The sequence below is a fragment of the Nuphar pumila genome, chromosome 14 (assembly GCF_984573655.1).
Source record: "Nuphar pumila chromosome 14, dmNupPumi1.hap1.1, whole genome shotgun sequence".
Lineage (NCBI taxonomy): Eukaryota > Viridiplantae > Streptophyta > Magnoliopsida > Nymphaeales > Nymphaeaceae > Nuphar > Nuphar pumila.
The window spans coordinates 75222754-75236656 of NC_143262.1; the positions used below are offsets into that span (position 1 = coordinate 75222754).

The window sequence follows — 13903 nt, forward strand, 5'->3', positions numbered from 1 at the left end:
GCAAAGTGGCTTGCAGGGTGTGGGCGCACGTGACCAGAATTTTTGGCATTCACTGGAAGATGAAGCAATCATTAAAGCATTGGGCTCAACTTAGACTTCCTCAAAAACAGATTAGACAGAACTGGCTCCTTGCATTTCAATTAGTGGTGCGATTTATTTGGGAGGCGTGGAATAAGATCTTTTTTAGGAATGAGTAGGTTTTGATGGAGACTCATGTTGAAGGAATTTATTTAAAATTTGTGAGCAATTGCTATCGCTTTTGCATAAGTCGATGCATTCTATCAGTCTTCGTTGGCTCTATGCAAATTGGTGGCATCCTCCTCCAGCAGGATGGATTCAGTTATGTCTTTAGTAGGTTCAAACATTTCTGGCGTGTGGGTTATACCTTGAGGAATGAAGAAGGTTTTTTTTATGAAGGCGGGATGGCTTTGTAGGCAGGCTGGTGTCTCTACTCGGGAATGGAATTGGTGGAAGGAGATCCTGGAAGGAGTTCACGTTGAATGTGTAATTGTGGAGAGTTCTAGGAAAGATGTGGTTCGAGTGGCGAATAATGCGTTGGAAGGTAGAATTAATGATCATATTATAAACTCCTACATAGTGGAATTTTTCTTGAGATTTAAGCGTTTCAAATGTGCCTGGACTTCAGAAGAATGCATCTATACCTTGGTGCACCTGGCGAAACTTGGGGTCCTGGTTAGTGACCATTGTTGTAAGGATAAACCTCTTGACTGGTATCCCTTTGTAATATAAGGAACACTCTTGATTTTTTGATGTAACTGGTAGGGGTCTGCCTAATCCCCAAAAAATAAAAATCAGATATCTGAATTTGTGAAAGTATCATGATGGAAAAATCAGTGTAGATGAAAATACCCTCATGATGTCATGATGGAAAAGCTACTGGGAACTGGAATAACCCTTACGCCAATTGTATGATAAATAGTGGGAATATAATTTAATGAACTTTACGGATTAGTGGGAGATGTTGGTAACATAGCCTATGAATCAACACTTTATGGAAGGAGGTCCTCCATTTCTCATAATGTGTTGGGGGCTACTTTAATTCAAAAAGCTGTTTTAAGAATCTAAAACCCCTATCACTTACCCCCTAACACTTGACAAATTTAGTGATCTAACTGTTCTAGAAATGAAAGAGTAGGCCTTTTTCCTTGTGAATTTAAGCATGGACAAACCTGATTCTATAAATAGAGGTGGCTTGTGAAAGAAAATATATGCACTCGTAAAAAGAATGTAGAGAAAGCTGAAAACTATCTTGCTATTCTTCCTATTTCGCTCCCTGAATCACCAGTAGAAAATTGCTAGGGGGTTTTAAATTTGAGCTTAAAACTGTTTTTGAATTAAGGTAGCTGCCAACATGTTATGGAATGCAGATCCACCTTTTATAACATATTGCTTCATATGCACACTTTACCATCCTCTCCCACGGTTCCATCATAATATCGTGAAGGTATTTTCTTTTATACAGATTATCTATCACGATACTTTTAAAAATTCAGACATACAAATAATTCTTTTTTTTTCACATTTTGGTTGGATATGCCTTCATGATGTCATGATGGAAAAGCTCTTGGGGACATGAATAACCATTATAGAGTATATCACAAATAGGGGAGCAGAATTTAACATAGCTCATGGAGTAGTAGGAGATGCTGCTCACATTTGCCTATGAAGCTCCACGTTATAGAAGGTGCACTCACCTTACGGAACATGTTGGGGGCTACTTTAAGCCAAAGTTTAGAATTCCCTAATAATTTTCTAAAACCTACAAAATCCTAATTAAGATAACCATTTGTGAAATGAAAGATAAAGACCATTTTTCCTAGCGATTGTTAGGCATGGAGAAACCCATCTCTATAAGTAGAGATGGTCTGTAAAGGAAATATACAAGCATACATAAAAAGAAAAATATGCGAAATACATAAAGAACTGAAGAATATCCTATTGTTCAGTGAGAATTTCTAGTCTCATGATCGATTCCTCCTCTTCCATTCCTCTAACTACCATTGCCATCTCTCTCTCTCTCTCTCCCCCAATGCTTAGGTACCTTCAATTTTTTTTTCCATGGGATCCTTCTTTTTTCTTCTCTTCGATAAAGATTTTCCTGTGAATTAGAAGTTGAATATTGTCAAAATCCATTCGACTTTATTTTCTAGTGCTTTTAATTTATCCTCTTGAATAGTTTCTTTTTCATTTTTTTCATTTTTTTTGTCCAGTAATGGGAAATTGATACAAGAATTTGTGTATTTCTTTGGGAACTAGTAAACTCTGTTCACTCTTTCTGTTTAGAGGCTATAGAATTGTTGCTTTTATCACCATCTCTTGTATAAGACTGTTTGCACTAATCTAAATGGTGGTTTGGTGAACATAGATCTTTGCGGCATCAAGGCTGGATGTTCCCGGGGCTTGGCAGATGCCTCAGGTATTAAAAGATCTGTTTACTCAAGGTTTCTAGCTATATCATTTGCGAATATGGTTTTGTTTTTTGAAGATTTTTGCAAACTGCTTGCTTGAAGCATTTGGCATGTTGGTTGCAATATGAAAGTCCTAGTGGGAATCAGCTGGCATTATCCAAAACTTGAATGTTACAAATCATGAACGGTTTTCTTTTCGGAGGTGGTTGGCTTTGGATTGTATCTTCTACGTGTTTCTATGGATATAGAAAGTGGCCGTACATGTCAGGAACTCCTATGCCTGGGAGAGCCAGTTTAATTACTAGCGTATCATGTGAAGAGTGCCATCATGATGGTTTGGCAGTCTAGACTCTAGACCCTACAGTGAAACCATGACTTTTGACGAGTAACTAGTGAGAACATTCATTGGAATTAGATTTTAAATTTTTAGCTCAGTTTGGATGTTACAGTGTGGGTCATTTCTCAACATCTATCTTATTCTGCAGCTCTGATTATCTGGTACTGCATATCTTGTCCTGTCTATGTTTTTATAGTTGTGGCATGTTCTCCCCTCCCTCTCTCATGATCTTATGTTGAGCACCGGGTGTATGTGGGAATGGCAGCATGTAATTTTTGAAATTGCAAGCAATTTGCGGAAAAATGCATAAAGATCTGGACTGCAGCAGTGCAGATGAAGTCAGTAAGTTCATCATTCTGCCAAGGTCTCAGGACATTGGGAAGTACTTCAATGTACATGGGATAGTAAGATGTGGCTGTTGGCATGTGGGACTGAGTTATTCTTGTCTACATTAACAGTCAGAACTATGTGTTTGACTTGTGATTTCCTCTTGACTTAGTTTTCCCTGACTGTGATTAAGCATTGCTCCTCGTTTGCTTCTAGGTTCATTTTGTAATTAACATGCATACCCTTCATGATATGCTTCATATTTCTAGAGTGTACACCAAGTGGTTTTAAAGCTCTATGGCGTTTGAACTTTTAATGAAAAATTTGCATCTTCATGCTTTTGAATGTTAATAGTCCATATGATGCATAAAGAACTGCATCCAAAAGGATCAAAATCCAATTAGAAGAATCTTTCAGAAGTATATCACAGTTATAATCTTCAATGTAAAAAATTTCCTCTTGGAATTAGTTGTTTCATATTTTAGAAAGGCAACAATAAAGGCTCTTCTTGTCACTCACCTAACTGTTTCCTCTTCCATTGTTGCATCCTAACTTCCTTTGAAGTTGAAGATAGAAACTCATAAAAGCAAAAGACTATCTAATTCAAGATTAATCTTTCTTTGAGAAGAGAGTTGCATGATAGAGTACGCCTCAATCTGTCTAAAATACAAAACCCTACAGGATTGCATATTTATCCTATATGCACATGTATCCAAATAAATTGGCAAAAACAGATAAAGTTTCAGATTCTGATATATGTAGATGTCATCTGCACACTTGGTAACTATGTTACATAGGTGCGGGTGCGAGGATGCGACACTTTAAAAAAACTTGGGTGCGGGGGTGTGGGAGGGTATATATATATTAATATATATGTTTTTTAATATATATATATATATGTAATTTTTTTATATTTTAACATATATATAACCTACCTATCCATAAAGCAAGCTCCCAATTGAAAAATCTGTTTTTCACCAGAAATAATAAAAATTAGGATCCAAATTCAGATGCAGAAAATTCATATCGAATCAGGATCCGATTAGTTAATCGGGTATGTAGCCTAATCGGGTTGCCAATGGATTCAGCCATTCAACAATAAAATAATTGCTTGAAATTAAAGCAAACTTCTCCCCATTTATTGTAGAAATTCATTCCAATGCAGTCTTCACTTTTTTTATTAATGCATTTATGACAAAGCTCTATAAAAAGTATAAAAGAATGTACATGGCTCAGAAGCTGTGTAAAAACAGTAAAAGAAAATATGTACAACTTAGAGCATTTAATACAACAACAACAACAACTACGCCTTCATCCCAAAACAATTGGGGTCGGCGATATGAACCAAAAAAGAAAATCATTCTGGGTCTTCCACATGAATCCTTCTCCTCCAATCATTTCTATCCAATGCCATGTCCTCGGTGAGGTTCAAAGCATTCATATCCTTTTCTATCACCTCCATCCATGTCTTCTTAGGCCTACCCCGACCTCTTTTAACTAATATATTTTCTCATTTCTCCATCCTTCTAACTGGAGCATCATTAGGCCTTCGTCGAATATGTCCAAACCACCGTAAACGATTCTCTCTCATCTTATTTTCAATAGGTGCAACACCTACCTTCTTACGTATCTCCTCGTTCTGAATCTTATCTTTTATTATATTTCTACACATCCATCTGAGCATACGCATCTCAGCTACACTCATTTTTTGAATATGATGTCTCTTGGTAGCCCAACATTCCGTATCATATAGTAAAGTGGGCCTAATGGTCATCCTATAAAACTTTCCCTTCAACCGCAATGACATTCTACGATCGCACAACACTCCAGTTGCACTCTTCCATTTCATCCACCCAACCTTTATCCTATGATTTACATCTCCATCAATTTCTCCATACTTTTGAATGATAAATTCCAAATATTTGAAACAATCATCCACCGATATTTCTTGCTCACCAAGCTTCACTACACTCCCATCACTACTCCGTTGCTTACTAAATCGACATTCCATGTATTCTGTCTTACTCTTACTCAACTTAAAACCTCTTGCTTCCAATGTCTGTCTCCATAATTCTAACTTAGCATTAACCCCAGCTCTAGACTCATCAATCAAAACAATGTTATAGGAAAATTGTTTGTCACCCCTCCACAAGTGCGGACATTGGTTACTACTCCTTCGTACATATCTTTAATTATACTAATGTACTTGAGAGAAACACCTTTCTTCATCATTGTCCACCAGAGAACGTCCTTAGGTACGCTATCATATGCCTTCTCCAAATCAATAAAAACCATATGCAAATCTTTGTTCCTCTCTCTATTTCTCTCAATAAGTTGTCTAAGAAGATGTATAGCTTCCATAGTTGATCTTCCAGGCATAAAACCAAATTGATTCTCCGATATCATGAGAACCTTCTTAAGTTTCATAGTATGACTCATGAGTTTTATACCACGATAGTTTGCGCAATCTTGTGTATCATCCTTATTCTTATATAGAGGCACCAAAGTACTCTTTCTCCACTCATTAGGCATCTTATTTGTCCGCCAAATCTTGTTAAAAAGATTTGTCAACCATTCTAAACCTTTCTCTCCCAAGCATTTTCAAGCCTCGATAGGTATACCATCTGGGCCAACTGCCCTTCTTGATTTCATTTTCTTCAAAGCCTCTGCAATTTCTTTCTTTTGAATCTTGCGCATGAAGTCACGATTCATCTCATGAAAAGGAATGGAGAAGTCTCCAAGATCCTCAACATAACTTTCATTAAATAGCTTATCAAAATAATCTTTCCATCTCTCCTTAATCTCCTCATCTTTGACTAAAACCCTTTGTGTTTCATCTTTGATACATCTAACCATACCCAGATCCCTCGATTTCCTATCTTTCATCTTTGCAAGCCTATAAATATCCTTCTCGCCCTCTTTGGTATCCAACTTGTCATAAACCTCCTTATATACCTTATCCCTCGCGTTCTGAACTATTTTTTTAGCTTCCTTCTTTGTTATCATATACTTCTCCAAATTCTCATTATCACGACTCTTACTTAGATTTCTATAACACTCTCTTTTAACCTTAATAGCTAATTTGACATCCTCGTTCCACCACAATGTATCCTTACCTAGCGGTGCACCGCCTTTAGACTCACCCAATACCTCCTTAGCCATCTTTCTCATGCCACCCGCTATCTTATTCCATATTGATTCTGAATCCTCCTCGAGACACCAATCAACTTTCTTAACTACCCGCTCTACAAACATTCCTTGTTTAGCTCATTTCAGTGCTCACCACTTAATTCTAGGATCTATCCTATGTCTATCCCTTTGCGGTATTGTCTAACTCTAAGATTTAAAATTAAGACTTTATGTTGTGTAGCTACAGTTTCTCCCGGTATAACCTTACAATCGATGCAACAACTCCTATCTCTCTTTCTAAGTAGGAAAAAATCTATCTGATTCGTATTAACCCCACTTTTAAATGTTACTAGGTGAGACTCACTCTTTCTAAATCAAGTGTTTGCTAAGATCATATCATAGGACAAACCAAAATCTAAAATCCTTTCTCCACTTTCGTTTCTTTCTCCTATACCATAGCCTCCATGGATACTCTCAAATCCATCCCTACTAATGCCTACATGCCCATTAAGGTCACCGTCGATGAAAAGCCTTTCTCCATAAGATATCCCTTGTACTACTCCATTTAAATCTTCCCAAAATTGACGCTCAATGGAATCATCTAAACCTACTTGAGGTGCATAAACACTAATAATATTAATAATATCCGTACCTAATACTAATTTAATAAGTAAAATCCTATCACCCTTCCTACGAACCTCAACTACATTATCTATAAACTCACGACTCATAACAATCCCTACTCCATTCTTATTCCTATTTATTCCTGTATACCAAATCTTATATCCCCAAGGTTTTATCACTTTTGCTTTCTCACCTACCCATTGTAAAAGTATATTCAACAAGATACTTTAGTCGATAACGCAACAACCTTAAGGATAAATGTGTGAACATACACACCCAAGAACACTTGTGCACAACAAGCACAACACACCGAATCACAAATGTGCACTTGCACCCATAAGTTTCATAAACACTAAAGAGGTTGGGCTATAATCCCAAATCCCTTAACTAAATACAAGAGGAGCTGCCCATATATATAGGGCTTGGAGGAGGCCTTGGGAGGGGCTCCACATAGTAGTTGGAGCCCCTCCAACGGTCACAAATGTGACCGTTGGAGGGGTCCAACGACTAGTGGGTTGGGCCCCTCCCAATGCTAGTACAAGCATTAAATGCGAAAAATAAAAAAGAATAAAGAAAAAGAAAAAAGAAAATAATTACAAAAACATATTCTTGAAAAAGAATATGTGTAAAATTCCTAAACTACCCTTACTAGGAATATATATTATATATATATAATTGGTAAATACATATACATATATTATATATATGTATATGTATTACCTTATATATATAAAATATATATGCGAAATTACAAGTTTGATTACATAATTTAACACCCCCCCTCAAACTTAGGGCAAGATGACCGAAAGTTTGCCAAGAAGAAAGTTGAACCGTGGGGCGCACAGTGCTTTAGTAAAGAAGTCTGCCAACTGATATTCGGACGTGACATAGGGAAGATCAATAACTCCTCGGAGATATGCTTCACGAACATAGTGACAGTCCATTTCGATGTGTTTAGTCCGCTCATGAAAGGTGTGATTCTTTGCAATGTAGATTGCACTCTTGTTGTCGCAGCATAGCTTGGTGGGTCCTTCAATTTTGATCCCCATGTCTTCTAGCAGTTGGTGAATCCAAACAATCTCCATGGTAGTAGTTGCCATGGCCCGGTATTCAGCTTCAGTTGAGGAGAGCGACACCTTTTGTTGTTTCTTGCATCTCCACGAGATTAGTGAGTCTCCTAAGAACACACAAAAACTAGTGGTGGAGTGACAGTTATTTGGGTCACCTCCCCAATCTGAGTCAGTATAAGCAATCAATTTTAAGTCAGAAGAAGAGGACAAAAAAACTCCCTTATTTAGAGTACCCTTTATGTATCTTACGACCCGTAAGATGGCACTCATGTGAACGGATGTAGGAGCATGCTGGAACTGACTTGCAGTGTGGACTGCATGGGATATATCTGGTCTGGTAATACTCAGATACATCAAAGATCCTACAAGCTGTCTGTAGGGTGTCGGATCCAAAAGGGGAACCCCATCATCAATTTTCATCTTTGCTCCTACAACCGCAGGAGTTTCACAAAGCTTTTCATCTGTAATACCTGACCTGTCAATGATCTCAGAAGCAAGCTTAGTTTGAGATAAGAAATATCCTCTAAGAGAGTATGCTACTTCAATTCCCCAAAAATAAGTCAGAAAACCCAAGTCAGACATTTCAAATTTATCTTTTAAGATAGATTTTATACTCTTAACCCCGTTAGAATCACTCCCAGTGATGAGCATGTCATCAACATACAGAAGTAAAGTTACAATCCCTGCATTGGATTTTCTAACAAATAGAGCAGTGTCAGTAAAGCAAGAGGAAAAACCATTTTCAATTATAACAGAGTTAAATCTATCATACCAAGCCTTGGGGGCTTGCTTTAGACCATAGAGTGTTTTCTGAAGACGAAGCACCTTTCCCTTAGGAGTCTCCATTCCAGGAGGAGCATCCATGTAAACTTCTTCGCTTAAGTCGCCATTTAAAAAGGCATTTTTCACATCCATTTGATAGATGTTCCATTTGTTGATAGAGGCAACGGTTATAAGACATCGAACGATGACCATACGAGCTACAGGAGCAAAAGTTTCTTTATAGTCAATACCATATTCTTGACTATATCCTTTTGCAACCAAGCGAGCTTTGTACCTTTCAAGGGATCCATCACTTTTAGTTTTTACTTTAAAAACCCATCGGCACCCTATTGTTTTCTTGCCTTCAGGAAGATTTTGAAATTCCCAGGTTTTGGCTCTTCTTAGGGACTCAAGTTCATTGTCCATGGCACTAATCCATTCAGGGGACTTTCGTGCTTCTTCAAAATTTCTCGGTTCGGTATAAGAGTGGATGGCACTAAGGCAGGCTCTATATCTTGGTGAAAAAGAGTCATAGGAAATGAACCTAGAAGGAGGCCTTGTACTTCTCTCAGTTCTACAAGGGATCACTTCATTCTGAGAGGTACTGAAACTGGCATCATTATATCTGTCAAGAGCACTCCTAAAGTTGTTTTGATCTCTATGAGAGTAGGTGATAGGATCTCTAGGTAATTCAATAGGTTGATGTGACGAAGGTGGTAAGGAGATGTTTTCCTCGGTTTCAAATTCATTTGTGTTACTTTGATCTGACTCATTATCACTAGTTTCATCGTCCTTGTTTAGTAAGTCAAATAAAAAGGAATAATCCATATTTTCATTATGGGGGTCACAACGTTCAAATCCACTAATATTTTCCAAGAAACTTACGTTTCTGGAAACATACAATTTATCACTTTTGATATCATAACAACGAAACCCTTTTTGGGTTTCAGAATAGCCAAGAAAGGCACAAGGAATGGCTTTAGGAGAAAGTTTGTCATTCTTATCAGTGAGAACAAAACATTTACACCCAAAGACCCTTAACCTGCTATAATCAGGTTCCTTATCATACAGTTTTTCAAAAGGGGAAATTTTGTTTAAATATTTCGATGGTAGTCGGTTTATGAGATAGACAGAAGTAAGGGCTGCCTCAGCCCAAAGATTTTTTGGAATGTTTTGAGAAATGAGCAAAGTCCTAGTTGTTTCAATGATGTGCCTGTGCTTTCGTTCGGCTAACCTATTTTGTTGAGGGGTTTTCAGACAAGATTTTTGGTGAAGAATACCAAAATTTTCAAGATAACTTTTAAATTCATTTGAGAGGTATTCTCCTCCAGAGTCAGACCTAAAGATTTTCAAACATCCATTGAATTGATTTGAAATCATCATGTAAAAATTTTTAAAGGTTGAAAAAACTTCATGTTTATGTTTAAGGAAATAGATCCAACAAAACCTAGTATAGTCATCCACAAAGATCACATAATATGAAAATCCTCCTTTTGACATTACCGGAGCCGGTCCCCATACATCAGAATGGACAATTTCAAATGGTTTTGTCGTAAACATGGATCTTTGAGGAAAAGGCAAACATTTCATTTTCCCAAGAATGCATTCATTACACAAAAAATCACTTTTACAAAGATGTTTAACAAAAGGCAAATAGGAGATTTTAACTATATTGGGATGACCCAATCTCTTATGCCATACATGAATATCTTTGTTTTGAACGACGTTGCAAAATTGACTCTTGGGAACTTGAAGAAAATCAACGTAGTAGAGGTCTCCTCTTCTAGAGCCTTCCCCAATCAATCTCCCGGACTGGCGATCCTGTATCCAACACTTATTAGAAGAAAATTTTATATCGCAACCATGGTCCGAGAGTTGGGAAACGGAAAGAAGATTTAGGTTAAGGTTTGAAATAAAACGAATTTTTGGAACAAAGAAGTCTTGTTTTTCAAAATTCCCTATTCCTTTAATCTCAAGAGATGTTCCGTCCGCGGTTGATACAAAGGATGGAAAAGAGTTTTTAGAAAAATTTGAAAGAGAGCAATAGCTAGGGGTCATGTGAAAGGATGCTCCGGAATCTAAAAGCCAAGATGTCTTACCAAGGGAAGGAGATGACATAGCGGCTCCGGAAGTGCCTCCCTTGAGAAGAGGTTGTAGAGCTTCTACGATTTGTTGAAGAGAAAAAGACTCACTTGATGAGGAAGGGCGTTCTTCAATTTGAGATGCCATAGCCGTTGCAATCAATTTCTTCCATTTAGGACACAAAGGTTTGATATGTCCGGGTTCTTTACAATGATAGCAAGTCACTTTGTTATAGTCTCTTTTACCATACCGATCATTTCCTCCTTGACCTTGATTCTTGAAATGAGGAGGTCTATAGGTCCTCATGTTATTTCCCGGTCTTGACACGGCATTAGCCATTTCACCGTCTTCTTGAGTAGAGGAAGTAACAAGAATGCTAGGATTATTTTTGCCAATCCCCATACGGGTTTCTTCACCACTTAGCTTGGTGATAACATCTTCAAGAGAGGGGGATGTGAAGGCGGAGAGAAGAGAGGACCGAACTTGTTCAAATTCGGGTCTGAGGCCATTCAAAAAATTAAAGAACCGATCTTCTTCAAGTTGTTTGTGCCTTAATTCGATTGCCTCACCACTCCATTTAGGTTCAAGATGGCAAGCTCATCCCAAATGGAGGATAATTCGGCTAAGTACTCCCGAATGGTCATGTCATTTTGTTGGAGAGTCAAAGCCCTCTTTTGGAGAAAGTACTTGTGGGATAGATCTCTTGAGGTGTACATTTTCTCAAGATATATCTAAGCTTCGGAGGCCCTTTTAAATTTGATGATATTGGCGTTTATCTTGGTTTCAACGGATGAAAATATCCAAGATAAGATCTTGAAGTTCTTCATTTCCCAATCATCATGTTTCTTGGAATACTCTTCAAGAGCCTTTTGTCTTTCATCCCCTTCAAGGATCTTAATATCCGCTCCTTCAATAATGGTAATTTTGGGTTCCGGTTCCGGTATGGATCCATGAACGTAACCCCAAAGCCCCTTTCCCTTAATATGAGCTTCCATATTACCGGCCCAAACATGATAGTTTGAGCCATTAAGCTTAAACCCAAGGGAGAAATGGGAGTCTTTTTCGCCCATTAGAGAGGAAAGAATGCAAGGGATAGTACGTACCTTAATTACTTTTCGCGTCTTTCTTGACAAGAGAGGAGCCTAAAATATTGCTCGAAGAAGGTGATCCTTTTTTATTTCAAAAAACTTGAAGGCACGCTTTTCGAGGAATGCAAGAGGAGGCGAATCATAATTCTTCTTCTTCAACGAGGCTCTGATACCATGTAAAAGTATCTTCAACAAGATACTTTAGTCGATAACGCAACAACCTTAAGGATAAATGTGTGAACATACACACCCAAGAACACTTGTGCACAACAAGCACAACACACCGAATCACAAATGTGCACTTGCACCCATAAGTTTCATAAACACTAAAGAGGTTGGGCTATAATCCCAAATCCCTTAACTAAATACAAGAGGAGCTGCCCATGTATATAGGGCTTGGAGGAGGCCTTGGGAGGGGCTCCACATAGTCGTTGGAGCCCCTCCAACGGTCACAAATGTGACCGTTGGAGGGGTCCAACGACTAGTGGGTTGGGCCCCTCCCAATGCTAGTACAAGCATTAAATGCGAAAAATAAAAAAGAATAAAGAAAAAAAAAGAAAATAATTACAAAAACATATTCTTGAAAAAGAATATGTGTAAAATTCCTAAATTACCCTTACTAGGAATATATATATTTTATATATATAATTGGTAAATACATATACATATATTATATATATGTATATGTATTACCTTATATATATAAAATATATATGCGAAATTACAAGTTTGATTACATAATTTAACACCCATTTGGTCTCTTGTAGACATAAAATATCAATCTTTCTCCTATACATAACATCTACTAACTCTACCAGCTTACCAGTTAAAGACCCTATGTTCCAAGTGGCTAACCGAATTTTATGGTCTTGGACTAACTTCTTTACCCCCACCCGTCCAACAAAGTAAGGGAACCCTTGCCTATTTGACACCACACCCGGGTGCCGGTGTGACACGTCGTTTCCGGGCGACGACCTAGCAACCCTTGCCCATTTATCACTGCCTCCGGGCCTATAGAGTACAGCGCGTCGTTCAGTAAGGAACGCCCCAACGAAATTCTCACTCAGAGCATTTAATGCACAATATTTTTGGCTGACACTCAGACAAAACTTTAAATATTTTTAATGTGAATAATCTTTTATAACTCTTTGTAAAAATATAAAAGAATGTCATTAGCTCAACTTTTTATGGCAAAGCTTTGTAAAAATTAAAAACAGTAAAATAATGTATGTGGCTCAAAACATTTAATGCACAGGTTTCAAAAACTTTGTAAAATAAGCAGCTGACGCTGGGATAAAATTTTAAATATTTTTAAATAATCTTGGATGCGGGTTGACCGCACCCAGGGTTGTGTTGACCGCACCATTGCGGCGGCCTCTATACCGAGTCCCTATGACATAGCTTAGTAACATGCATAATTGATTATTAATTCCCTGTTATGTGAAAGTTACAATGACTTACCATTGTGTTCAGAAACCACTTGTTAACAACCCAATGACAGAGGATCATGTTTCTATTGTGTGAAAAAGCAGTTGGAGCGTAGATGTCATTGGCACTGTAAAGTTGACCATGGTCAGTAGGTTTTCATTCTTAGCTTGAGCCCAAACTATGCATCATCTAGTATCAGATACCAACTTTATAATTATAAAAAAGAGGTTGAATGAGAGAGTTGTGTACTTCAGTGAACTGTAAATAGGCTAAAGTAGCAACTTTTTTGGATGCACTTTTTATGTAGTTAATATCCCACTTAGGCTACCTAGGCAAAATCATACCGCCTAGGAGTGCTTAGGTGCCTAGGCCAAGGTTGCCAAATTAGGAATCAGAATCGGGAAACGATACGGGAAGCAGAAGTGAGAAGCGAGCAAGAAATGAGGAATAAAAAAGAAAGCCATATGAGAATTAAATGAGAATCAAAATGGAAGCCATATGAGAATTGAATGAGAATATAAATGGAATGCAAATAAAAACTAAAATAAAAATGACTTCTTAAATTTCATGATTTTTAAGGGTAATAATTATTTTTTTGTCGAAATCTAAAAAAGATTACTACTAATT

At 37.5% G+C, this 13903-nt stretch overlaps 1 protein-coding gene across 2 annotated transcripts in view; it reads left to right on the plus strand.

Moving 5' to 3' along the window:
• LOC149816995 (nudix hydrolase 26, chloroplastic-like) overlaps positions 1-13903 on the plus strand; it is a 62674-nt gene that overhangs the window by 12639 nt on the left and 36132 nt on the right. For both annotated transcript variants that reach the window (XM_089987572.1, XM_089987574.1), the window contains exon 2: positions 2387-2437. In XM_089987572.1, coding sequence (XP_089843698.1) covers positions 2387-2437 — 51 coding nt within the window. The remainder of the gene's footprint in view (positions 1-2386; positions 2438-13903) is intronic.